The 26,845-nt window shown below is 43.0% G+C and overlaps 1 protein-coding gene across 4 annotated transcripts in view; it reads left to right on the top strand.

Annotated features, from left to right (window-relative positions):
- Positions 1-26,845, top strand: part of myo16 (myosin XVI) — a 97,545-nt gene that overhangs the window by 18,973 nt on the left and 51,727 nt on the right. For 2 of the 4 annotated variants that reach the window (XR_011102211.1, XM_068704913.1), the window contains exons 1-8: positions 159-620; positions 4,539-4,808; positions 13,892-13,962; positions 14,732-14,875; positions 20,508-20,616; positions 22,793-22,917; positions 23,056-23,181; positions 26,562-26,637. Coding sequence is in view for 3 of the 4 variants with exons in the window: in XM_068704913.1 (XP_068561014.1) it covers positions 593-620; positions 4,539-4,808; positions 13,892-13,962; positions 14,732-14,875; positions 20,508-20,616; positions 22,793-22,917; positions 23,056-23,181; positions 26,562-26,637 (949 nt within the window). In the remaining variant the exon portion in view is untranslated. Of the gene's footprint in view, positions 1-158; positions 621-4,538; positions 4,809-13,891; positions 13,963-14,731; positions 14,876-20,507; positions 20,617-22,792; positions 22,918-23,055; positions 23,182-26,561; positions 26,638-26,845 lie in introns of those variants that run through there. The other 2 variants (XM_068704915.1, XM_068704914.1) reach the window with 1 other exon arrangement.

Genomic DNA, 26,845 nt, shown 5'->3' on the forward strand with positions numbered 1-26,845 from the left:
TGTCTGTGTGTGAGAGATAGAAGGAGACTGGAACGGGGGTGTGTAAGGAGGTGAAGAGCATTGCGTCATTGGGGGTGTGTTGAGCGGGAGGCGGGCTGAGCCGGCTGTCAGTCAGTGACGCGAGTGAAGCACGTGCGTTGGTCCATGGCTGGGAAGACGCTGTGCGGTGGTTATCTGGCTGTGGGCGAGGAGAGCTAGAAACACCGCAGCTCCCCTTGCCGACGGGTTGATCGAGGGAGTGAATGTCTGTGTGAGTGTGTGTGTGTGAGTGTGTGTGTGCGTGCGTGCGTGCGTGTGAGTCTGGGTCTGAGCGCATGTAGATGCTGCATGGGCTGCAACCGGAGCTGCTGCTGCCTCTGCTGCCTTTGCTGCTGGTGAATAATGCAGACAGGGAAGCGGAGTTTGGATAGCATGCAAGGAGCCAGATTAATAATGCATCCTGCCGGGTTACGAGCTCTGCATTAGTTTTCTGCTGGAACCTGTAGCTGCCTACTGTCTGTCTGCCTGCTTGACTTACTGACTTCCCGCCTACCTTTCTGCCTGCCTGCCAGCATTTCTACCTGACTGGCGGACTGTCTGACTTATTCAGAAAATGTCTCACTACCATTTCATCAAATGCTGTAAGTAGCCATTCACCATCTCTTTCTGTGCCTGTCGGTGTGTGTGTGTGTGTGTGTGTGTGTGTGTGTGTGTGTGTGTGTGTGTGTGTGTGTGTGTGTGTGTGTGTGTGTGTGTGCGCGCGTGCGTGCGCGTGTGTTCAAGTGTACTTGTGTGTGTGTGCCTCGGCCATCGGTGTGTGCCTGTTGTGTCAGCACTCATTATATATGCAGTGTCATGACTATACTGTGAGTTTAGGTGCTCAAGAATTCTGATCGCCAGCTGCCGTCGCAGCAGCACAATCTAAACTTTGTGTGTGTGTGTGTGTGTGTGTGTGTGTGTGTGTGTGTGTGTGTGTGTGTGTGTGTGTGTGTGTGTGTGTGTGTGTGTGTGCGCGAGGTTGCTGCAGAGAGCCGCTGCAGATGTGTGAAGTTGACCGGTGAATGCGGCAGGTACCGGCAGAGGGAAAGAACGATGAAATAGAGTCCCACAGATGCAGATCCCATGAGCGTCTGGCATATTCATAACACAGTGACAGTCAGAGAGAGAGAGAGTCATTGCAGAGAGACAAGGACAGATGGAGAAGAAACTGAGGGTGATTTAGAGGAGTGTTGCAGAGAGGGGAGGCAATGGCAGGATTGGGAAATGGAAAGGAGGTGAGGATGAAATATGAAGAATGTGTCCGGGTGGCACGAAGAATGATGAGCAGACTCAGAGAGGAATGAGGGAGAGTGATGCTGATATTTGACAGGTGATGACAGAGAAAGAGGAGAAAACAGTGAAATCTATCATAGAGGTGATGCATGCTGCCATAAAGTCCCTTTTTGACTCTGAGAACCCTACCTGTCTCGCCCCCAAATCTCTACATACATATATCTATATCCTGCACATGTATGGTGTCTGCAGTTTGAAGTGCGTGTGTGTGTGTGTGTGTGTGTGTGTGTGTGTGTGTGTGTGTGTGTGTGTGTGTTTGTGTTTGCCCACATGTGTGTGTGCTGTTTTCTGATTTACAAGCTCCTGCAGTGCTGTCTGTGTTATTAGCCGGAGCCTGCATGGGATGTTCCACATTGAATCAATAACTGATGGCCCGGTGATGGGATGGCAGGAGAAGAAAGCTTCTGCTTTTTATCTCTCTCTCTCTCTCTCTCTCTCTCTCTCTCTCTCTCTCTCTCTCTCTCTCTCTCTCTCAGGTTTATTCAGCCCTGTTTCACATTAGACTTACTGTGGCTCTTCTGTCCTTTCCCTCTCTCATTCACATTTCATCAGTCTGTTCAGAGCCATTCATCATAGCATAGTTTGTTTTCCAAATGTTGAAATTAAGTAGGAATGATCTGTCTTTTCGGTTGATGGGATATTAGATACGGTTTTCATTTGAAAAATGGAAATTCAAGTATTCGTTGACTGAGGGCAAATTATTATTGATCTTTGCTGTCAGTACTGGCCATATTTGATGTGTTCATCTAAAAACGGAAGACATCGAAATGCTCCCTCCTAGGAATGATGTATTGTAACAACAAATTCAGTCACATTGCGTAGCAACACACTGCATGAGGAACAGAGTTTTTCATCACAACATTTAGTGCCACGTGTGAACTGCTGTGCCGTTAAAGTCAGCACACTGTGCATAGATAATTATTTATTAAGATAAGTGCATTTGTATCATTAAGTTAATTTACTAACAAAATGTTGTTTTACGCTAGGGTGTTAAGTTGTTCTTGAAAATATATTTTTGTAATTTAATGGCTTTCCCTCCACTACACACTGTATATGCCTTGTGAGTGAGTCTTGTCTGTATCTATGTGCCACGTTTTGTGCAGAGAGTTTATGGGGCTTTGATGTGACTGTAGCCTTGAATGCCTGTACAGTAGATGATGTATGAGGTTGACAAAGAGTGTGAAGGAGATGGCCAAGCAAGAGATGACAGTCACAAAGTCAAGGCAGTGATGGAGACATACAGTTCACCACATCTACATTGTGTGGTGTAAAGCAGACAGAGCTAGTGTGGTTTATGCATACGAGTGCACGTAAATATAGCCTAAACCTCCAGGAGCCCTGCTCTCCATCCTCTGTACTGTAGCGCCACAATGAGCTATTTGTCAGCATACAATAGAGCAGGGCAACATATATCAGTGCACCCAATTTTATAGGTGTGCATTGTGGACGCAGACTGAACACACACCACAGCTACCGCTGCAAGTCTCCTATCAAAGTAGGAAGGGTGAGCAGAGGGAGAGAAAAGGAGGCAATGACTGAGCAAGCTGGACTGTGGAGAGATGGAGTGGTATGATATCGGAAAAGGCAGTAGGTTGAGTGTATTTTTGTGTTTGTTTGTGTGTGTCTGCTCAATGTGCAAGGCAAGTCACCAAAATGAAATACAGTTGAAGCAGACACCTGGCACAAACAGTACATTAATGACCCCCCACTTGTCTGGAACCTGAACACAAAAGAACCTTTTTTGCAAGTCTAACCAGAGCAGATGGCACTGGTGTATTGTGCGGGAAGTGTGTGTATTTGTGTGTGCGTATGTGTGGCAAACCAGAGTGGAGGGGGCAGGCTGTGCCTCCATTTGTTGTCTGCCTGGACGGCTTTGTCTCTGCCCGATAGAGATCTAGTCCAAACACACCTCAGCCCCTTAAGAGAAGAAACGGCAGTTTATTGTGTAAAGTAGACACAATGTAGCCACAGTCCTCCAACGACAGACAGACAACATGTAGTTCTTCAAAGGTGTCCCACTAACAGTACTTTCCACTTGACGAGCAGACTGATGTGTGCTCCGTCACCCTACAGATACGAAATAGAGGTACAGAGAACCTCTGGTGGTCAATGGAGAGACAAAGATACTCCAAGGGGGACACTTAAAATACAATGGGCCCAAAAGACACAGAGAAACAAAGTTGAGCTTGATTAAAGAAGGAAATGAGATATAGAGACAGCATGGGCCAAAGAGGGATGAGTTGGTGAGTCAGAGAGAAAAACACAATATTTCTGCAAAGACATCCTCCTCCTCATATTTTGCTTGTCCTCCGGGGTGGCTGTGACCTGATTTTGTCAAATCATCAGCGCTTTAAATGCCAGATTGATGCACATACTTTTACTTAAAACCTACCTTATGTAATATGTTTTTCTTTTGTATGCTTGTCTCTCGATTTTTACTCTATTACACAATATTTAGTATGTCCCAATTTAGTATGTCAAAGGCAGTTTGTCAAAAAACACCAAGATGTCCAACTGATACATATATAATATATTATTCTATACAATATAGGATGTCCTATGGAATTTTGCAAAAATGCAAGCCAGCATGCTTTTCTGGCTATTGTGATCCACAATCTTCTCATTTACAGATATCACATTTATCAGATATGTAAGCAAGAGGGTCAGAGTTCAATTCTCAATGTTATGAGAAATATTAGCTACATACGGGCAGCTGCAGTACCTACGAAAAGGAAAATAAAAAACAAAGTAAGTGATATGCAGCCTCAGTGAAACTCTTTCTGAGCCCACCTACTGCTCAAGCGCTGTGCGTCCCAGTCATCCAAGCAGACCATAATAGGTTTAGCAGCTGCCTGGGATGAGATCTGTTTGGCTAAGTTTCACCGAGAGGCAGAGACATTATGCGGAGTCAGGAGAATCACTGCGACAGGAGAGACGACACACAAAATGCTGTGATGCTTCTCTCAACTCACCCTGAGGCTGAACAGACAGCCTCTATCCTTTACAGTAAATATACTAAATGCCTGCCCACACACAACTGCAGACAGACATGCAAGCATACGTGCATGCACCCAAAACAGTTAAACGCAGCTGTGCCTGGAGATGAAAGTGACAGCGTCAGTATGTTTTATCACTTTGGTGCTGTCTCACTCACTCAGTATCAAAGTGTAAAGTGAGTAAATGCTCTGGGCTGCAGTGTTTTCACTGATTTCTCTTTTGCTCTTTAGGTTGTTTCCAGCTATGTAATGTCTTCCGTCAGAACATGGAGATAGACCAGTGTCTGCTGGAGTCTCTCCCCATTGGCCAGCGCCAGCGGCTGGTCAGAAGGATGCGCTGTGACCAAATAAGGGCGTACTACGAGAGGGAAAAGAGCCTTCAGCGCCAGCAAGGTGGAATCAAAGTTCGAGCACCGCCCACCCACCGCAAGAAACACCGCGTCCGCTTCAGCCTCGCCGACGTCATACAGGATGCCATCGTTCGCCGTGACGACAAAGAAGGTGGGTGCGCGAATGAGGGCGTATGGTTAAGTGAAATGGTAGTAGTGTGTGTGGATGTGTTTGCAGTACACACACACACACACACACACACACACACACACACACACACACACACACACACACACACACACACACACACACACACACAGAGCTTCTGACTGCAGGTCACACACTTTGTTCTGCTGGACGCTGTCCACTCGACTGAGGAGAACACAGTGAAGCTTTTATCCTGATACTAACTGCTCTCAAGGACAAAAATACCTTAGCTGAGATGATAATGTCCACTGTAGAGAGCCACTATTTGGACCTGGCTGGTTTATGGTTTTCTGTGTATTTTCAGATTTGTTACACAAAGTAATGCATCAAAACCAATATTAGCATGTTAAAATATTAGCCCGGTGACAATGAGTACTGGGCATTGTTTCAACCATTCAGCTATTTGTTTCAAACAAATGGGAGCTCGCTTATTCTCTGTGTGCTTGAATGATTTTGTCTTTTATAAAAAGATGACATTGAAGATAACAACAGTCAAAATGCATTTACTCATCCTGTAAATGTTAACAGTGCAAAAGGAGTCTTGAGAGCTGTCCTCAGGTACGCAGTAATTCCTATCTCCTCTCGGGCCTCGGCTCTAAGCAGGACTGCAGACTGCTTGTCTTCCAGTAAAGACGCGCTGGAGTAAGATGAAATGGTCAATGAACTCATAAGATTCAACAGGTCCTCACACTTTACTCTTAAGCACATAGACTTTCTTTATCCAACCTCACCGTCTTTCTTTTCGGCTATGCCAGTCATTTGCCAGTCATTTACCCAGCTGTCCGGGTGTATCTGTGTCATTCCTAGCAGCAGCCTCTGCGGGTCAATGTGTTAATCTCTGCTCTCTGGCTGCCTATGAGGTTCAGCTGGGGTCTGTGGGAGCAGCTGGTGTGCCGGTGCAACAGCCAGACTGAAACCAGGGTGCGTTGGCTTGGCATGAATCAGATCTGCCGTTCTGCCTAATGCCTACCTACCAACCAGGTGCCGCCATGGCAGTGAACTGGTACCAGGCTACTGTTGCGTTGGTATGGGAAGACCTGCTGACAGTGACAAATTCATTTCTAACAGACTCCTTGAGTCAAGAGATGGCTTCAAACCACCTTGACGTAACATTTAGTTCAGGATCAGCACTTTCTACATCTTGACAATGGTTCTCGAGCTTTCCTCACTGGTCCTGGTTAGCGGAGTGCTTATAGGTTTTCTCACCGTTGCTGCTTAAGTTAGCTCTCTTTTCCTTCTGTATGGAGTGATAGGATTTGCCTCAGGCTTGGAGTAATGTGTGAGCAGTGCTGGATCTTTTCCCCTTACTACAGAGGTATTTTTAATAAGGATGGATTGTGTACACACACTCGTTGCAATGAGAGCCCAGGGGTTAATCTGGTGGGTCGGGGTAAAAGAATAAAAGATTTGCATTTGACTCATTGACAATGAGTGCGTTGCCTGGAAAGCAGACCACAACAGAAATATTAAACGACATATGTGAGGGCTGATTTCCTCTTTATGATATAAGTTGTTTCCTCATACATGTATATGTTATCATGAACAAACTGTGCACATGCCAACTTGATTAGTTTTCAATCTTCAAAACCGTTTTCCCCCAGTTGTTGATGATTAATGGACGGAAAGACGTTTGGGCGACTCATCATTGTTTTTAAGAACTTGTGAGTGTGCAAAAGACCCAGAGAAAAGATTAGCCAAAGAGGCCGAGAGGGAAATGGAATAAGGGAATTAGTGAACGCTTGTTATGTCCTAATTAAAACCTGTTTTCAGTGAGTGAGCTTGAGAATTAGATTCACAGATAGAGTAGAAACTCAGTCTGCTGGCAAGGCAGCCAGTTAATCAGAGATATCAGACACATACAGCCATACAAGGTTTTATTTTCTTATCAGTTGTAGTGTACAGAAAATAAGATGAAGGAGAATGAGGTAAAGAGAAGCGGGGTGGAGAACAAAGGACAAGTTGAACATGGTGGGAAAATGAAAAATTGGTTCGGGAGGATATTGTAGGCTTAAGGTGAAAAAACTACCAAGAGCACACAGCCATATATATTAGATAGGAGCATACTATATTTCCTCCCCATTCCTATCTGTCATATGCAAACATCTGGCTCACTTGCATTTTGACATTTGGTGAAATTGCTTTTCCCAAACCAATCTCTAAACTTCATCAAAACAAGACACATGTGGAACGGCAGCAGCTGTTACTTTGTAGCCACGAAACCGACAATCTATTTCTATTATGACCTCTCCTTTCTACAGAATATAGATGTTAAATATGATCATTTGGTTCTTTACTGAGCTGACGGTTCCTGGCCAAACACATTGTGATAAATGTTCAAAGTTGATGTAAATCATTTGTAAACGCTTAATAAGAAAGGTGATTCAGGTAAGTCTGAGATGACGTAAAGTCGAAAGTGGCCTGTTGCATCACATCGTCTTGGAAGTGCTTGTGATGCCACATGCATGGTTTGAAAACCCATCTGGTAAAAACTGTCCATTGCTAAACATTGAGACCTCATCTATTAAGCCACGTCTGCTCTAGTATTGCATCACATTTCAGAGAATGTCGTCTGACATTGCTGTACTTGTTTTGTTTCAGTGTTACAATGCTTTAATGCTGTGAAGTCATGTAGTGTGCATGCGTGTCACACTCGAGAGCGTCCGTCAGAACTACCACTATTGATCAGTGTGTATAGATCCATCTCGCAGGGACTCACAGGCTCCAATCAGTTCTCCATAGTGAGGAAGTGAAGCAAGCAGAGGTAATAGTTTATAGCTAATAGCTTTCAGTCTGTTCTGGAGCACTGCTTTAGACACAATTCATAAACCTGAATCATTACATTGCTCAAAAAAGGAAAAATATTTGCACCGTGTGGTGTTATACAATGTTCAGCCATATGTGTGGATCGCTGCCTGCCTCCAGATTGGTGCAGCAAAGCTTCTTAACAAACAGAGCAGCATGTTTACTGGTAGTTAAAACCGGAATTTTTCCTGTTGAAATGAGCCCCTAAATACCTCCTAATTCAGAAAAATTCTGCGACAAGGTGACACTGGTGCTTATATTGCTCCTTAGTCCTCAGTAGTTACCCTGGATCAATGTTTAAATGATCAGAGATTGATGTTTTGTTATGTTGTGCGTCTATCAAAGGAAATGATATCCTCTGAACATACTCAGGACGGCACCTTAGCCAGACGGGGAAGAGGAGAGATGGGGGAAATAGGTGAATATGGATGTTACAGGAATACATTCATATTTAGCATGCTGGGATTAAAGGCATGCCAAACACCTGTCGTGTTTTTGACAGAACGGGGCCTAGGCCCACAGAGGTGGTAGAGAAAGATGTCATGATATCTCCAATTTAAACCATAAGACTCTCTGATACAGCAGGGATCCCTATAATGTTAACTGCGTCATCAGGCAGCATATTGAAACTTTTCACTTGCAGTGCGGTTTAGCTCGGCTTCTAAAATTAATTCTTTTGGTTCACTTGATGACTCATCAGTGCACCTTTTTCTGTATGAGAGGGAAAAAGATGAACGAGACGGTGCTGAGTACGCATCCCGCGTCTGATGTATTAACATTTTACTATGGGTGCTTCCAGGGGATTGTGAACAACACATCTGTGTTGAAAAAAAAAAAAAAAAAAAACCTTGCTGTCTAAAAAACAACAACCAGCAACCGCCATAATCTTACCGCATATATCTCGCTTTAAGTTAAATTTGTCCAAAAACACAGATTTTTTTGTGGACCTACTCAAAGGAGCACCGGTGGGTCCCTGGGACTTGCTACATTGAAAACCTATCAGTGTTACAGAGAGCACGAAAAATAAAAGTACTTTGTGATGTTAGTCATGGAGGCTGTTTACACAATGTTGTGAGTTATTATTCCTGAAAGCAGATTAGTCCTTGGAATACTTCAGGCTGGTGTATATGCTGTAAGTGTGTGGCATTGTTTCAGACTTTTAGCACATGCATTTCATAAAATGGTCTCATTTCTGAACAAGTGGGCAAGAGATGCCCGTTCCATTTTATAGAACTCACCATGAGATAATCTACATTTAGAGTTGAGCATTATTGGAAAACTGTACCGGTGCCTTTTTTCATCAGGATCGAAACCTTGGAAAAATGTCAAAGCTCATTTCAGAAAGGTAGGGCAGTGAGGTGAGACGGTGCCTCTCCTTGTGGCTATGACTGTGTGATTAAGGGCCAGAGAGACATGAGCATTGGTAAGGGTGAGGGATTCCAACAGAATCTCATATGGGGCTGCCAAGGAGTGATGCTGTAGATGGGACGAATGTGTCTGGTCGCTAGATGAAGAAAATTGCATATAGTGGAGGATTCATTACAAGGATTTTATTGAATTCATGGAATATCACTAGTGGTGCAACGGATCACACAACTCACAGATCGGATCACAGATCGGATCAGAACAAAAGAAAAAGAGGAGCAATACTTTTAGAGATCCCTGATCATGTTTTTTGCTGCCGATACTAATTGCGGATCATTGATGATCCATGTTGGCAGAAACGGATCCCTTTGCTGTGTGATTATAGCAGCTGGTCTACAAGTTCCAGAATATTATTTTTGTTTCAACGTTCCAAAAATCATTTAAACCGTTCTGAAGTCTGTGTAAAATTCTGTCGTATTCTTATCCTTTTACTTTGTTATAGTATTTTATAGTGGTATTTTTCTTCATAAAAACACACAATTCAAATGATTAAAAAATGAAAGATTATATTTTTATGGACCAAAACAAATCTTGTCATTAGTTTTAATAATGTATTATAAGCTGCTTAGAGCTAGTGTAAACAGATCAGAATTCATCTCTAATATCTATTTATGCTCTAAACATTTCCTTCAAACAACCTTATTTAACCGTATCTCACCAACACTACATTTTAAGAGATTACACATGGAAACATGATAATGTCATAATTTTTCTTCGCCCAATACTCATTTTCACTGAACAGAACGCATCATAATGTAACTGAACGGAACCTTCGTTCATTAGCCGTTAGCGATGCCGCCACCGTCCTCTCAGTTCAAACACAGATTGATTGTTTACTACAAAACTACAAAAACATTAATACCGACGTCTTGATCGCATATTTACTGAATATCGGCGGACAACGATTGTCAGTAAAACTTTATTTCACACTGTGATGATTAACGTTAAACTGTGTAATTAATCCGCGGTTCACGTGCGTTCTGAACCGTGAGGAGGGATCAGTACGGATCAAAGATAGACAATGCTCCGCTACACCACTAAATATCACGGTCCAGTAAAATGAAGAAGAATCAAAAAGAGAGGCTGAAGAGATGTACATTTAATCTACTGTGTCTACGGAGCATGCTCATTCGCTACGTGCATAATATCTACTTCAACAAGTTCAACAACGAATAATATGGTCGTCACTGACATGGCTTGCTGTGGAGGTTTGTGATATTGTTTCTTAGCAGAACCCTTTTCGGGAGGGAAGTGCAAATGTATTTGTTTAACTGAACCTGAAAGTGTACTTACTTTGCAATTCTTTGTGTAGTAGAGAATAGCTATATTCAGGTATTACAATACACAAGCATAGATTTTGAGGTGAGCAGGTGAGTAGTCGGGAATCTTAAAACTACTAATTCACTCTTTGTTTTGAGCTGTAGGTTGGCTGTAGAATGTCACATGCGGATCAATCCTTATCGTATATAGGTTTGTCTCTCTCATCCTCTCTTCCTCTCTCTTTTCCACTCTGCTACCAGTTCCTATCTGGTCGCCATGGAAACTCCACATACGTCTTGAACAGCTGTTTTGCAATGTTCCACAAAATGACAACCGACTTTGCTTCGCGCCCACTCCCCATTCCTCTATCAGTAGCCTCCTGATTGAGGGTAATACACACACCACACACACACACACACACACACACACACACACACACACACACACACACACACACACACACACACACACACACACACACACTACCAAGACCAAAGCCTGAACTCAGTGCACAATCAAACACTAATTGGCAGATAAAGATTTAGCATAGAGAGAAAATGACTGTTGTAGCTGTTCTAAAGATAAACATCTCTATGACGGCTGGTGCTCAAAACAGAGACGAACATTCTTTACTGTAAACCTGCAACGCCTCCTAAATGCACTCTGCTGCTCCTTGTTAGACAGTATTCCTCATCTACGTTCTTGGATAATACTACATTTTCTAGTTTATCACTGAATGATATAAAACTGTACGATCTCATAACATATTTTTAACTGTAGAAATGCCACGTATTTGTCAGAGTGGTTATCATTTTCAGCCGCTTTAGAGCTTGAAGACAAGGGAGCCATTTGTATCCATCTTGGTACCGACCTGCTACTTGACATGTGGCCTGGTTAAAATCTCAGGAGTGTGGATTTTGTCCTCCCATCTCTTCCACTGGCCACAAACAGACATAGTGGACATACACTATAAGCACATTGACCGGTTCTAACAGACGGGAAATTTTACAGTCGAGAGACTTTTCCTGACCACTTGCACTCATCAATAGTTTATTTTTGTGAAAATTCTAATTATGAGATACCGTTTAAAAAAATAAGCAGCCCTATGATATACTGTTTGATGGACAGGAAGGAAAGATCATTATCTATTCCCTGGTAAAGACCTCAGTGCTAGATGAGCCTTAATTGGTGGTTTACAGTCTGAGCACCAACAGTATATTGAGGAGACAGGAGGTAATTGTGCTGATTGACTGAAAGGTTGCCCAGTTTGTTTCTCATCAACCATTTAAAGGCCGTTAAGCACTGAAGGCCTTTAGAAGAGTGGGGAAATGTCTGTGCACAGTATGTGTTTGGAATGTCGGCATGTGCTTTCCAAATGATTAGTCAATGCACTGATTAGTCAACAAACAGAGAAGGAACCGATGACAATATTGATAAATGTGAATTTCTCACTAAACATTGTCTGGTTACAGCTTTCCTTCATTCATATCTTAGTCAAATTAAATATTTTTGCAGACAAAATTCATGGGATTGCAACACGCTCACAATTATTTATATTATAGATTTAAATTAAGTTTTTGTCATTACTTCATTGTTTAGCTGATAAAATGTCAGACAATAGTGAAACATTAAGATGATGATGAAAATCTTCTTGTTTTGTCTGACCAAAAGTTTAAACCCCAAATGTACTACAAACTCACATTTGGAAAACTTAAACCAGCAAATATTTGTCCTCCTAATTAACAAGTATTTTATGCCATTTGCAGATAAGTGGTATTTTGAACATCTATTGATTGGTTCATTTCTCAACATAAGCTATCTGAGGCCACATGTTGATGATGAGGAGCAATTCTTTTTTAAATTTCTTAGAAGAATAAATAATTCACTTACATAATGAATAAATAATGATATAATGAAAACAAACAGAATCAGCCTTAGCAGTATTATATACTTTAAGTGCATAGATATTGGGGCATAGATGACTGTATGCACACCGAACACGGTTATCAGAGTGTATGAAATATACATACGATGCAGGGAAACCAATATACAAATACATACGCATTTTATAGGCTGTAGTTTGCGGTGCTGTTGAATCATAATGTTTAAACAGCACCTTCAAGACGGTTTCAACAAAAACAAACAACAAAGATTTCTTGCAGAGCTGCTCTCTATGAGACTTCATTAGTTTTACCCAGATGTACCTAAGAAACCATATTACGCTCAAGCTTGCAACAGTGATTAAACATTCAAAGGATCAGAGTGACGTTTGGTATATAGTGTATAACAGCTGTAGCTTGTTTATGCAGGTTAACTAGCCATATATTTTAATAATTTAGACTGTTTCAAAGTGTGTGTGTTTGTTGAAATCTATGCTGTTCTTTTGAGGCCATATTGTGATTTTGTTGTATTGCATTGTATACTGTTATATATGAGCTCCAGTTATTGTTACCCTCTGTATACAATACATTATGGCAACAGATGAGTGATCTTCAACATGTTTATTATCAGTGGTAGTGTGTTCAGAGTATTAAAACTCTGGTGTGTGGCTTTAAAACATGGTGTGTGTGTGTGTGTGTGTGTGTGTGTGTGTGTGTGTGTGTGTGTGTGTGTGTGTGTGTGTGTGTGTGTGTGTGTGTGTGTGTGTGTGTGTGTGTGTGTGTGTGTGTGGGGGGGGGGGGGGGGGGGGGGGGGGCTGTGTGTGCAGGGTTGGATGAGGTTATTTAAGCATGCCTGTCTTCATAATGACCCTTTAAGTGAAAAGACCTCATGGGGGTCATCAGCTGGTTTCATTAGCTAGAATTATTACTGTTTTAATTACCATGGTTACTGTCCTCAGAGCTATTTGCTTTGCTCAAAGACTCCAGTCTTTTGTGTGTGTGTGTGTGTGTGTGTGTGTGTGTGTGTGTGTGTGTGTGTGTGTGTGTGTGTGTGTGTGTGTGTGTGTGTGTGTGTGTGTGTGCGTGCGTGCGTGCGTGAGAAGTTCTTCCAGGGTTTAGTCAGTATCCATCTATTGCTGTCAGTGTCAGTGAAAATGTCCAAACTACAGCGCTCCGCCTCGCTCTCTTGTTTGTCCATCCTGCCCTATTCATCTGTCACGCTCTCTCTCGCTCTCGTCTACCGGGGCCTCATTCATTTTGGGTACATGTTGAATAAATAATATATGAGCGGTACAGTAAAATCACTGCAACCTGTTTTAGACATCTCATGCGCTCATGGCTGAGTGCGTGAACTTGTTCGTAGTGGTTTGTGTCGTCTTCAGTCGACCTGTGTCAGCGTGTGAGTGGGTTGTGCGGCTCACTGGAGCTCACAGCATGTGACGTTGTGGCGATATGTGGCGTTCTGACCCGCTGCTGCAACAAGGAGCTACAACACACGCACACACACGCACACACACAACCTTAACACTGATCCACGCCGACATGCCAAGGACAGGCATCGGTTTTGATAGTGACTGGCACAGATCAGTGTGTTTATACGGCTTCACTATACGCCCCAAGCACCCCGTCTGTCTTCACATCCAGCAGGTGTTAACATTATGGATGTTTGTTGTGTTGCAGTGCTGCGGCTCCTGAAGGAGGGAGCAGACCAAAACACTCCCATTTCTTCTGGGGGATCCTTGCTACACCTGGTAAGACACACAGTGTTATACAACTATTATGAGAGACATTAAACTGACTTACATTCATTTCTTGGAGTCAACCCCAAATTCAACCATACCGGCTACATTCCTAGCCCTTACCTAAATATAAGCCAAATGGTAACCAAAAATGAAATCTTAACCTTCACTTAAATTGTTATTATCTTTTTTTTTTATGAATGGCTTTTGTGCTCACAGCTTGATTAATACAAGTACATACACTCACACTAATACTATGCAAAGGTAGATAATATTTTGATTTAATTTAAAGATTAATTTGCCCAAAAATTGTACTTAAGGAGAAGTATCTAAGAAGAAGCTCTAAAATCATAATCTGCAAAGTATTACTTGAAATTTCTGGTGATGTTACAGCTACATTGAATTGAATTTAGATTTAGACACTTGTACCTGCAGTACCCCAATACATTCTGAAGCATTCTCTCTCCCCAGTTGATGAGAAGTGCAAAAAGTAAAACTTTAAAATGTCAATTCATTAACAAAATGTTGCAGCAAAAACCCGGAGATGTCCTCTAACGTGATAGAGTCCCAATAGCTTTTTTTTATTTTTTCATTTATCATTTTGGCCCATGCACGTAGGCCTATGTAATTGTCAATATTGTTGTACAATACCCTTTTCACATATATTAATTAGTACGCCCTCAACCACTCATGTGTGCTGTTTATAGTTAGCGATGCTTCAGGAAATATACATTTCTAAAAAACATCTAATAAGGACATCTACTGTTCTTGCATTCTGCAGTGTGCTCGCCATGACAATGTGTTCGCGGCGGAGCTTCTAATCGAACGGGGCCTGAATGTCAACCTACAGGACGAAGACCTGTGGACGGCCCTGCATGTAGCGTGTGTGTGTGACCATGCAGACGTGGTGCTGCTGCTGCTGCTGGTAAGAAACACACATTCAAACATGAACCTGTGGTACATTTGTGGGGGAATGACTTAAATATACACACATTCACACATGCATGGACACACAATTTGTGATTCAGTCATTTTTCTTGTTGATCCTTGCAATTCCAAGCGTGTCAACTACAAATTAGATTAGTGTTTTGGAATGGGTCGGCGTACTAACTCCGTGTTTCAAATCAGCTTTGGACCAGTGGCTGTATTCACATTAGTCATCCAGAATCTTCTGTCCAAGTGGAGCGTTTTGCATTCACGAGAGGTTTTGGATTAAAGAGGGTCTGAAACACAGCTTGCCATTTCTCTCATGAAACCCGGCTGAATCATTGAAAATGACAATATTTAGAATTTTGGCATTAGCATGATATCAAAGAGAGAGCCCGCTCTGTGGAGGATGTTTCCCCCGCTCTTGTCGGGTCGGTCTCGACAAGAGCTGTGGTTGTACTGATTAGGTCCATAACGAGAGCAGGGCCAGCTGCAGGGGAGGGCATGCGGATCCAGCCCGGTCACTCAGTGGGCTGTTCTGCTGGTGTTGATTGGACCCACGGAAGTTGCAGTCTGGAGCTCCATACAATCCAGTACAGCCTGGTTCTGCTGATTGGGTCCTGAGTGATTGCTGTCTGTGTGTGGGGCAGGAAAGATGCGTTTCCTGAGAGGAATGGATACGTTTGAAGAGCTGCCAGGCGAAGGATGTGCAACGAGAAAACTGTCAGCCTGTAGTGACTGGTGGTTCATGTGTATGTTGCGTGTTTGCATATTTGCATGCATTTAAATTCCCTCGAAGCAAAGATTCATGCCGGCTGCCTAGTTTGTAGAGCATGGTGCGATATGGATACGCCAAATGCAATTCATGCAGTGAGTTATGCTTTCATGATAGGCGATGCATGAGAGAGGATAGAGAGAGAGATTTGATACTGCTCCCTGGAAGGCAGTAACTAAATGTCTCCCATTCACTACCAAGACACAACCAGTTTCTACTAAATGAGGTCATTTTTCCACAGAACTGAAGGGAGCAGAGGTTAAAGAAAGAAAGATTCCAAGAAATTCTAAAAATCACTCTCAACGCTGTGACAAGTTAGAAATTATTCCAGTTTACACCAAGTTTACACGGCTTCAAAGTCCTATGATAGTAAGCACTAATTTATTTCACTGAATATGCCTCTGTGGATGCTTTTGTGATTGTGACAATATGTGGTTGTGAGGAGGCTAGCCAAGTCAGAGAGGATACTTGAAATGTAATAATTTTCCTTAGGGTAAAATCAGCACTTGGGTTTTTTTTCACTGGTGTAATCAGCAGGAAAGCCCAATGCTGTTCCTGTCTAAGGGTGAAAAAAGCTTCAGTCAAGCCACATTTCAGATAGAGATGCACTCCCCCCTTTTCTTCTATTCATTCATTTTGACACCCGTCTCCTCTACCACAGGCCCTGCCAGGGCCCAGTCATTCTGCTCCACTGCGAGCTGCAGCCTTATCAGAGCTTTAAGTGGGAGATCTTCCCTCCGAATATAACGAGTTTACATTTTAATGAGAAGTGGAACAGTGGTCTTGACTGGCAGCTTTATCTTTGATTGGCACAGGAAGGAATAGGGCCGCTAATATGTACTAATCTATGGCGTCCTCCCCTCGTCCTCTGCTTCTGTCCTTGATTTCCTGTCTCCGGTTCCTTCATTGAGAAGCAGAAATGTTTCGCTGACAGAGATGGTACGCTTGTCTTGTGGGGGGAAAGGAGGGGGGGGGATTGTTGCTCTGTGTCCGGATTGGCAGTCATGTTTACGCTCTTATCTCCTGCCTCCAAACAGCAGGAGAAGCAGTAAGCCATTTCTAAACTGTCTGATTCCCCAACCCATTCCCAAATACACTCCTAAGCTATTCCTAGCTCCAGCTGTGGTTAATGTTGGTCACTGAGACTCTGACAGGATTAACTGTCAGTTTAGAGGTACAGTGGATTGTCTCTAATATAGATTTCAACACAGTCCAGTGTAGTTAGCCTAGGCTCATACACATGCGTCAGGAAGCCTTAAGAGAGGCTCTTGATCTCCATGTGTCACATCTTTGGGATTCAGCTACAACCCACAAGATACTTATCAAATGTAACTTCTTATAGTGGCTCAATTATGTCTTCCTAATTTGGTTCCTCATGAAACTCTGAACTGAAAAGATTTGCTAAGTGGTTAGACTTAATTGCATACTTGCCCCAATTTTGCTTCATTGTCTCCTTGAGAGAAAGTGCACAGTGTTGAAAGTATATGGACTCTTGAACGACATAAAAAACTGAGTTTGTCGTCTTAAACTGTTTACCACCGATGCACTTCAACAGATTTTTTTTTTAGTATTGTTCTTCTTCCTTTTTCTTCTTTTCCATACCGTAGTTCCTTGTGAAACACTCGCTTTCTGTGTCTAAACTTACGCCGGGGAAGATGTAGCAATGCAATCCTTTGGTCCCTGGGAGACAGGTTCTGTCCCAAAATGTCATTTCTCATCTTACAGTTCAAAACAGGGTTACAGTTGTAGAAGTGACCCACTTTCGGTGCTTGTAAATGATGAATTCAAAACTTCTGAACTCTGAGTCCTTTGAAGTGGAGCGATAAACAGCAAGCCCCCCGGCTGCTTTTCACACCAGTTGGATTTCTGTGGATTTTCGGTTGATAATATAAACCTCCCTCTTCTAAACAACTGTTGCACGCTCCCATGCTCTATAATCTGCTTGAAACAATTTACATTTTCAAATGCAGAACTTGTGAACAAACTCCTGGTTATAGGTTTAACTAAATCTCCTATTTATAGATTGTGATGCCAATGTGAGTAAATATTTAATGTTGGAATGAAGAGTGGTCAACAATGCAGTACGTTGTCCTATCACAGCGTTAGTATCTGCATGATGGTCAACACAATGAACAGACAGAAATGCTTTCGAGGATTCAGAAGTGTGATGATTACAGTTTCTTTCCAGCCGCCTCTGCTGTTTACAACACAACACATCACTGCAGCACGGCGGATCACAGCTGAGCAGATGTTGTATGCAATCAGTTAAGAATAATAATTGCTCGGTTGCCTCTCGTACATTTCTTTGTCGCAGCTTTTTGATAATCAAGTGGCTCATTGTCACTGGATTGCATTTTTTGGGAAAAATTTCCAAAAATATGTTAAACTTTGTACACATCTGACTTAAACTAGATAGGAGATTCAAATAATTTAACTCCAAACACAACGGTATAGATCTAAAGGAGACATATCATGACAAACTCACGTTGTCAGTGCTTGTGCACATACATTTGGGTATCTGGAGTCCCACAAACTGTGAAATAAGACACCCTAGTCATTTTGTTGTGGGCTGCCTGGATCAGAAAACCTGTAATTCAACAAGCCATTCAGATTAGAATTCAATACTTGGCAATTATCAGTTTGTAAACATGTTCTTGTAGAAACCCCAAACACAAATCAAAGATATCCAAAGGTCCCATATCATGCTCATGTAAATGAGCCTTTTAAAGAAAAGCAATGGTGTCCGGGGCCCCATGCTTTGGATGAAATCCGCCGGGCTGTGACTAATGTGACAGGCAGTGTGACTGCCCCATGGGAAAGCTTTCAGTGCATGTCTGCTAGTTGTTATTGATTCTGTGGCAGTCACTGCATGTAACAACTGCCATTATAACCCACGCACAGCGTAGTGTGAACAGATTTCCATCTCCGGGATGTCCGAGGTGGATTCATCATATTGTGGCTTGGGAGCGTGTCGGGGTCAGAAGTCAACTTGTTAAACCCTCGCAGCCTGCGCAGCCTGCCGTCTAGCGCCGACTCGTTTATATCCGTCAGCACTTATCATGTTAGCTCAGACACATGATTAATGGTCCTCACGGCATGCTTCCTTCGCCATAATCTGTCTGCTGGTCTTGGACTTTTGTAACTCAGCTGTGGGGGAAGGCAGGCGGTGATGAGAGTGGCCTCCTGACAAAGCAAGATATATCTAACCTCATCCAGCCAGACCCCTATTGACTTTTACTGGACCTTGAAGTCAATTGTCTGGGTTAGCACACCCCTTAATCCCCACTATGCAACACACACACACACACACACACACACACACACACACACACACACACACACACACACACACACACTCGCATGTTACCAGAGGCACCCTGAGTGAAACTGTCGGGTTTATGAGGAAGATGATTACCGTTTGGGTGCAAAGCACAAATCTGAGGAATATTGATGGAGTAGTCCATGTTTGACAATAAAGTGTAAGGGAAGGATGGGGGGGTGGAGTGTGCGTGTGTGTGCGTGTGCGTGTGCGTGTGTGTGTGTGTGTGTGTGTGTGTGTGTGTGTGTGTGGCGGAAGGGGCATAATAACATGCACTCTCTCTGACTCACTCATCTCATGATTTGCTCTTCAAGCTGTGCTTCACGTCGCGATAAGGTTTCTTGTTGTCTCATGAATAGTCACCAAGTAGCAGCTGATAGTTATTAATGTTAATTAATTCCCTTTGTTAAACCCTAACTAACCCTCGTAAGTGAGTGAAAAACAGCTCCCACTAGACGACACAGATGGCGCACACAGAAACCGCAACGCTCACCAGAACATGTCCTCTGATAACCGGACTTGACAGCGTTGTGCTGCCTTTATCGCACTGTAATTACTCTGCCTTTCTTGAATAAAATCGTTTTCTTTGAATATCTTCAAAACATTTTTCATTATTGAAAAAAAAAAAATACTTTGTCTGTTTATGAATCAATTAATAACTGCAAGGCTGCACTGATGGCTCCGTGTCCTTGTGGTCTTGCTGCTCGGGTTTTCAGAGCGCTAAGGTTAACAGTTCTTGTGTTGCTCTGTCAGCCGGCTCCCTCCTCGCATTTTCAGCCCTTTTCCTCCCATTTTTCTCTTTCCCCACCCCTTCCCCCTCTGTCTACCGAAGGACCGGGTCATAAATCTCTTTGCCGCACTTCAACTCGGCCGTTAGAATTCTATTAGCTGTAAATATTCAATAAGGATCCTCACTTAGAGTCCCCTGTCCCCGTTATCAGACCTGGTCCAGCCACGATCGTTACACCCGCTTGTCTTTTACGGTTAAGTCAAACAACAGGAAGCGATTTATGTCTGGATGCTGACAATTTCCTCTTGAAAGGATGTGTGTTACTTTTAGTACCCAACCCCAAAGAGGGGAGGATAAAAATGAAATGGACAGAAGGAAAGTTCACCCGAGTACATTTTGCATGGCTTGTACACATTTCTGCTTTACTGGTGAAGCATAGCACCATTTTCACAAATAATAAGTACAGTGGAGATCCTCCAAAGAGGAGCCATATTGTGACCAACGACTGCACTGTCAGAGTAACGGTCATTAAAGGAGCCCGAGGGAAGGCCTTCCATGTTATCTCACGCTTCACCCCGATGAACCCAGGTACCGGTAATCCCCCCCCCCCCCCGGCAGTTATTTAATGAGTTCTTTAATTCACTGTATTGTCTGTTAATGTCTCCATGGTTCTGCTCAGGTATACGCCTCAGGGAAGCCACCATAATTGTGCCAGCTTCATCGTTGATTTCAAGTCTGATGAATTGCCCCGGCTAAAACTCTTTTTCTTCTGTCTTCTCTGCTTTCTCCCGCTCTGCGTGTGGAAGACTGGGGTGAATGTCCTGCTGCAGGACGTCAACGGAAGCATTCCTCTGGACTACGCCTCCGAGGGAACAGAGAGCAGCTACATCCTCCGAAAACACCTGGAGGAAAATGGTAAAGCTCTGCGCACCTCTCATTTGTGGTGCGTTGCTCAGTGAGAGAAAGACAGGGAGGCAACATTGCAATTTTAATTTATCATGAGCTCCAATAAAAGTGTGATTCAATGAAACACAATTGCTCAATTCCATGTTATCACAGACTTTCAGAAAGAAAACAATTACGCACAGGGAGAGAAAGTAAATGTTTCATTTAGGAATTATAGGGATAGTGTGAATGGTTAATATGTCATACCAGCAGGTAGACTGGTGTGTGTGTGTGTGTGTGTGTGTGTGTGTGTGTGTGTGTGTGTGTGTGTGTGTGTGTGTGTGTGAGTGTGAGAGAGAGTGTGTGAGAAGGTGAAGTATACCCACAGGCCTAATGATGGTGGATTGCGATTTGGGCACTTGTCTCCCACAGAGAATGGAGAAGGTCAACACGGGCTGTGAATAACAGAGATAAAGGCACAAGAGAGTTTGTGGCACACAAAGGCCAACGTGGTGGAGGCACAGACATTGAGTGGCAGCGGGAGAGGCATGGAAAAGTGCCAGAGAAAATACAGAGAGACACGCAGAGAAAGGGGACCAGGAATCGTGCTGACAAAGCTAGACAGGAACAGATATAGACAATGACAGAGGGTCTTCCCTCATCCGTCTGCCATTGGCCTCGAGTTCATATAACAAATTCAAGATTCTGAGTGCAGACAGCTAACTCATCAAAGACACACACACACACACACACACACACACACACACACACACACACACACACACACACACACACACACACACACACACAGAGAGAGGCTGACTCTCTGACTCCCCAGCCACAGAATATTTTGAGACTTTGCTCTGCTTCTTTCTGCCAGCCCCCGTGGAGATCTCTCCCTCCTGTGTACCCCCCTGATACCCTCCCCCCCCCATCACGCTGGGCTTTGCCGCTATGAAACTCTTACTCACACAGGCTCACTCTGTTGCTATAGCAACTTGGCTGTATGCTCTCTATGCCCATCAGGTTTGTGGGAAAAAGACAGACAGACTGTCCATGTGTCTCTACATCAGGGAGAAATAGGAATTTAGTTTTTTTCTTTTCTCATTGTCGCAGCCGAGTCATTTATTTTTCATGTTATCCTGGATTCCTCCAAGTATTGGCACTGTAGAGGATAATAATAATCTTCTGTTATGGTGATGTTCCTATGAGTGCGTTTCAAAAAGCTACACACCCTTTGGCTCTCATTTGTTTGTAAAGACAAATGTATTGATTAGCTAATCCAACCAGTCTACCTGGAGAAGTCCCATTAGTTAGTTCTCTAAAGCTTATCAATCAATCCACGCTATTGAGGCAACCACAGTCAGGTGTTCTGTGTGTATGTGATTGTGGAGCCGTGCATTGATCTTCATAGTTTGGGATGGATGCCCTTGTAGACCACTGTTTGGCTGTGTCAGCCAAAGAGTCGGACGGCTACAGTAGCCTTGTTCTTTACGAGTATTGGATGACATCTGCTTTTTTTATTGAACTGTCATTAACATCAGGATCACTTTTGGCCATCACTTGATTTTCCAGGCTTCGGTTTTAGTGTGCTGTCAGTTTGAGGGTGTTTTCCCAGCCAGTGCTGTACACCCTCCCTTAAATTGCATACTGTGGTTGTGTTGGAATTCAGCACCGAAACTGCACAACCGCTGTTGGAGAGCACCGTGCTGAACTCACGCCAAATCCTGTTGAGAGGTTTAGTTCTGCTAAAACTGGGGAATCTTTAAATGCAAAACGTGTACTTGAATGTAACTCGTCCCTACATGTTGGAAAACTCTGTAAACCAACTAGTTTTAATCAACTGAATCTTACTTATAAGGTTTATTAAATGATCAGATCGACTTGCTGAGAGTTAAAATAAGACGATTGAGACCAGGAAGTCACTGCTCCCGGCCAAGAAATAGTCACGTATAGCACGTAACGCCCTGTAAAATGGCAAGTGATCTTTTCTTCGCTTTTGTTTTTGTTCAGATTAAATAACGCGATAATTAGAGGTGTAGGCCAAGCTAGCTGTTTGATCGGTTTTTCATGGGACTCCAGCTTTAATTTCAACGCACAGATATAAGTGCCATAGAACGTCTCCAAAATGTCAAACTGCTTCTTAAAGCATAACAACTAAAGACTTAACATAACCTGTGGGTCTCAATTGTGTTTGTGTTTTTAGGTGTGGATGTGTCATCCATGCACGCCATGAAGATGCAGAGACGTAGCACCATGCTCTCTGATGTCAGACAGCTTGTAGCCACAGGGGGAAGCCTCAACCAGCCCAATGATGACGGGGTCACACTGGTAAGTACGGTCACATGTGTTAGTGTGCGTGCGTTGACCTCTTTTTTTTCTCCCCCTGGTCATGGTTTGTCCTCTTCCTTCACCTCCGTTTTTATTAGATGCTGTCATAACTGCATCTCTCTTTCTCTCTCTCTGAAGCTCCACATAGCATGTGCCAGTGGTTATAGAGAGGTGGTGTCTGTGTTGTTGGAGAGTGGAACGGACCCTCATCCAGCTGACAACAACTTCTGGACCCCACTCCACCTGGCTGCTAAATATGGACAGGTAAGTCCCAGCTGCTCAACAAAATGTCACATTGACATTGATGAAGTACTCCCCTTAATTTCTACTCATCCAGCTGCATTGATCTGTTGTGATTATAGTCATTAATTGAGTGAATGAAATAACGAGGATGTTATTGACAGATGAGTGCTTCCTCTGAGGAAGTTGCCTCCAGTTACCCTGCACACACTCTGATAAGCTGCTCTTTTTTTGGGCCTATTGATTAGGAACAGTCAAACTGCTGGCACAGAGCAGTACTGCGCATGCATTTGTTACAGCATTTTAGATTAGCCGTTTAATGGTCTCTCTTAGAGAGAAAGAGATTGATTTCCAGATGGGGCGGAGGAGAGTTGTTGGAGCGATGCGATCTGGTGGTTTGGGAGGAGTCCAACTATGAAGGAAGGGAAGTGAACACGTTCAGATCTTGCTGACCCACTGGATATTTAATTACATGTCTGTGCTGTGTGCTTGGGCTGCTGAAAAAGTAAAATGATTCATCCGGTATTTATAGTCGCTCTCTACTTCTTTGGTTTAATCTACCCTGAAAACATGTTTTTTGCCCCCTCTAGAGTGTCACCTGGCAGCCTTTCTCTGTTTCATTCATTCAGAGTTGCTGCCTTTGTTTTCTGTTTTTCCTCTTATACAATTCTTCATCTTGTTGTTGGTTTAAATTATTATTATTATTGTTAATCACTACATCAAAATGTGCAAGTCTTCCGGATAGCAATCTTCTAAATGGAATAATAATCTATTTTTGTCTCTTTGATTTTAAGACTTTCTGCATAAGCAATTACTCTTTGCGTGTGTGTGTGTGTGTGTGTGTGTGTGTGTGTGTGTGTGTGTGTGTGTGTGTGTGTGTGTGTGTGTGTGTGTGTGTGTGTGTGTGTGTGTGTGTGTGTGTGTGCAATATGTAAGTGGATCTGACTTGAGAGTGGCATTCTAGAGTTTGGAGAATCGATTAGTTTCCCTTGCAGTGCTAAATCACCTCAGCCATCGGCTCTTTACTGGTGCCAGTGCTTTTGCCTCCTGCATACCAACGACTCCCTGAGCCTTCTGAACACTCACTTCCTGTCACCATTCCCTTTTTACTGACAGTGACATGTCAGCAGTCAGGATATTAGGGGTTCAAGATGTGTGTATGCATATAGCCAACTAAATCTCTGGTCCCACCAAGAAGAGGCTTTGCTGATATGAGGCAGAAGCAAACCGTTGCCTGGAAACACTTGGTGGCAACTGTAACACGAACTGGAACGTTAAACTCAAAGACCCCAATCTGCAGCGTGGCATACGTACTACACTGACCCTTTAAGAAGATACATGACCCTATTACTGCAGCTAATTAAGCCTCCCTCTCTGTCTTGTGAAGTTAGACCCTGGCTCTTGGCATCCTTGCTTTGATTCTAGGCTCTTCAAGATATGTTCTCTTAAGGGAAGGATTTTTAATAGTTTTGTGTGTGGATTTTTAAACAAAAATGTCAGGATGTTAAAGTAGAGCCCTACTGGGGTTGGATTAATTAATTCAGTTTTTATAATGAAGGTACATATGAAAGCTGTGGCAATATAGCAACCACCTGAACAAGTTTCATGATCTCAAGATATTTTTTTAAATCTGACACGTATTTTTAAAAGGAAATTTGAGCCTTTACAAAAACCTTTGTCTATCTGAATATGCATCAGCTATGAGGTTGCTCTGTCCCTGCGGAACCCAGTGTGCTGACCTTTTCCTGATCCTCCTGACCGATTAAAGAGTTAAGATCTTGTGGTGTCACTGACGTGTTGTCCATATTTATAGGGTGTGAGTGCAGCTGACAGGGTTTGTGGGCAGAAGAGATGCTATAGACTCATAGCCGAACAGCTGTTGACGTTCGTCTGAGTCCGCTGAATGTGCTGAGTCACTCTCTTCCGTACTGCAGGCGATGCCTCTTACGCCGCTTTAGTACAAAGAAGTTCTGCTGCTTTGGAACGCTCCTTAAACTGTTGAGAGTCAGTAACAATAGTTTGCAGTTAGTTTTACCAGCTGAGTTTACTTAGCCCAAGCATGATAATGTGGTTTCTTGCTGTTTAATATTCTCAATGCACAAGTGAATTGCAAAAATAGTGGAAATATGTTTTAGGTGTCCTGAATTTAATGGAAATCTTCCAGACATGCTCAGTCTTTAAACTGTGTTTGTTGCATTGCAGCTAAATGTGGTAGTGTGGCCTAAATTACGTTACACAGATAAGTTTTAAATTAAAGTCCACGTAGGGAGGAGGATGGGGTGGATGGTCGAGTCACATAGGACTTTCCCCCAGGAGACGGGTGTTTTGTGCCCCGTGTGAAACCAAAAGTATCGTACTTAATTCAACCTAAAACACAAACTTTTACTGTACATGACCAAGTAGTTTTGTTGCCTAAAACCTTAACGTAATTGGGAATGCAGTTTGCAGTCAAAAGCGCCACAAGCAGTTAAAACACTATAACACGTGTATAGAAATGTTGATATGAAACATATTTCTGATTCAGAAAACATTGAGATTCAACATGTCCATGGTTTGCAGAAACATACAATGACAACTTTTGATTCTGGTAATTGGGTTGCCTAGTGACCACTAGAAGGGGATGAGTTAGGTTTATTGATTTCCTAGAATGCTCTGGTTGAGTAGGTTCTTGTGTTCAACTATCAGCCACAACAGTGCTTTACTTATTTAGCTGCTGAGACAGTTGCTGGTTCATGCCATGTTTCTTACATTACCAAGAATCATTGAAGGTTCTTGTCCGTTATCAATAAATTAAGTCACACTTAGTATTCACAGATCACATCTTGGATTCTTTGCAGCTGATAGTCCACAGAGTAGAAGAGGGGTGTTGACAGCGAGAATGCAAAAAGAAGATGAATGGGGCAATGAGAGGGAAAGGAGAACAAGTCTGACCAGAGAGCCCGACAGCTTAGACTAAAGGAAAAACCTTGACGGGACAATGGAGGACAGAGGTGACAGCCATCACATGTCACTGTGTGCGAAAATGAGTGTCGACAACCATGGGGTTCTTCCTCTGTGGCATGTGATGGAAGATACGCTTATTATGAAAGGATCTCCTCAGTCAGGGGCAACGCTTGTATCTGTCATGTGTGACATACATACATTGTTTCTATCATATGCTCAGTGTTCAAATTCCTGGTTTGTGTTACACTATATCCTAGATTTACATCTATTCATCTACACTGTAGCGGCATATGTGGGAATATCTCCTTTGACCTGATCAAAAAAATCTGCTATGAGATGTTTTTTGTTTGTTCTTGCACTGCTGGTTTGAAAGTTGCTGCGGTTAATAGTGCCCTAGAAATGTTAGTCTTTTCTGAGGATCTAATGAAAATGGATGTGGGTGTTTCTCCCGTCTCTTACAGACAAGCATCGTTAGCCAGCTCCTGAGGCACAGAGCAAACCCGACTCTGTTGAACTGCAACCAAGACAAGCCCTCAGGTAACGCATTTAGGCATTCACACAAATACGCACATGTGCACGTACACACACACACACACACACACACACACACACACACACACACACACACACACACACACACACAAACGCTGCTGCTGGAATGTGCAAACGTGTTTTTAGCAATCTAGAGTTAATGAGGCAAAGATGCGGAGAAATGGATTTTGACTTATTCAGCTGCAAATGCATT

Source organism: Cebidichthys violaceus, unplaced genomic scaffold (assembly GCF_023349555.1).
Source record: "Cebidichthys violaceus isolate CVI_PGR_0920_01 unplaced genomic scaffold, fCebVio1.0.p SCAF_11, whole genome shotgun sequence".
In the NCBI taxonomy this organism is placed as follows: domain Eukaryota; kingdom Metazoa; phylum Chordata; class Actinopteri; order Perciformes; family Stichaeidae; genus Cebidichthys; species Cebidichthys violaceus.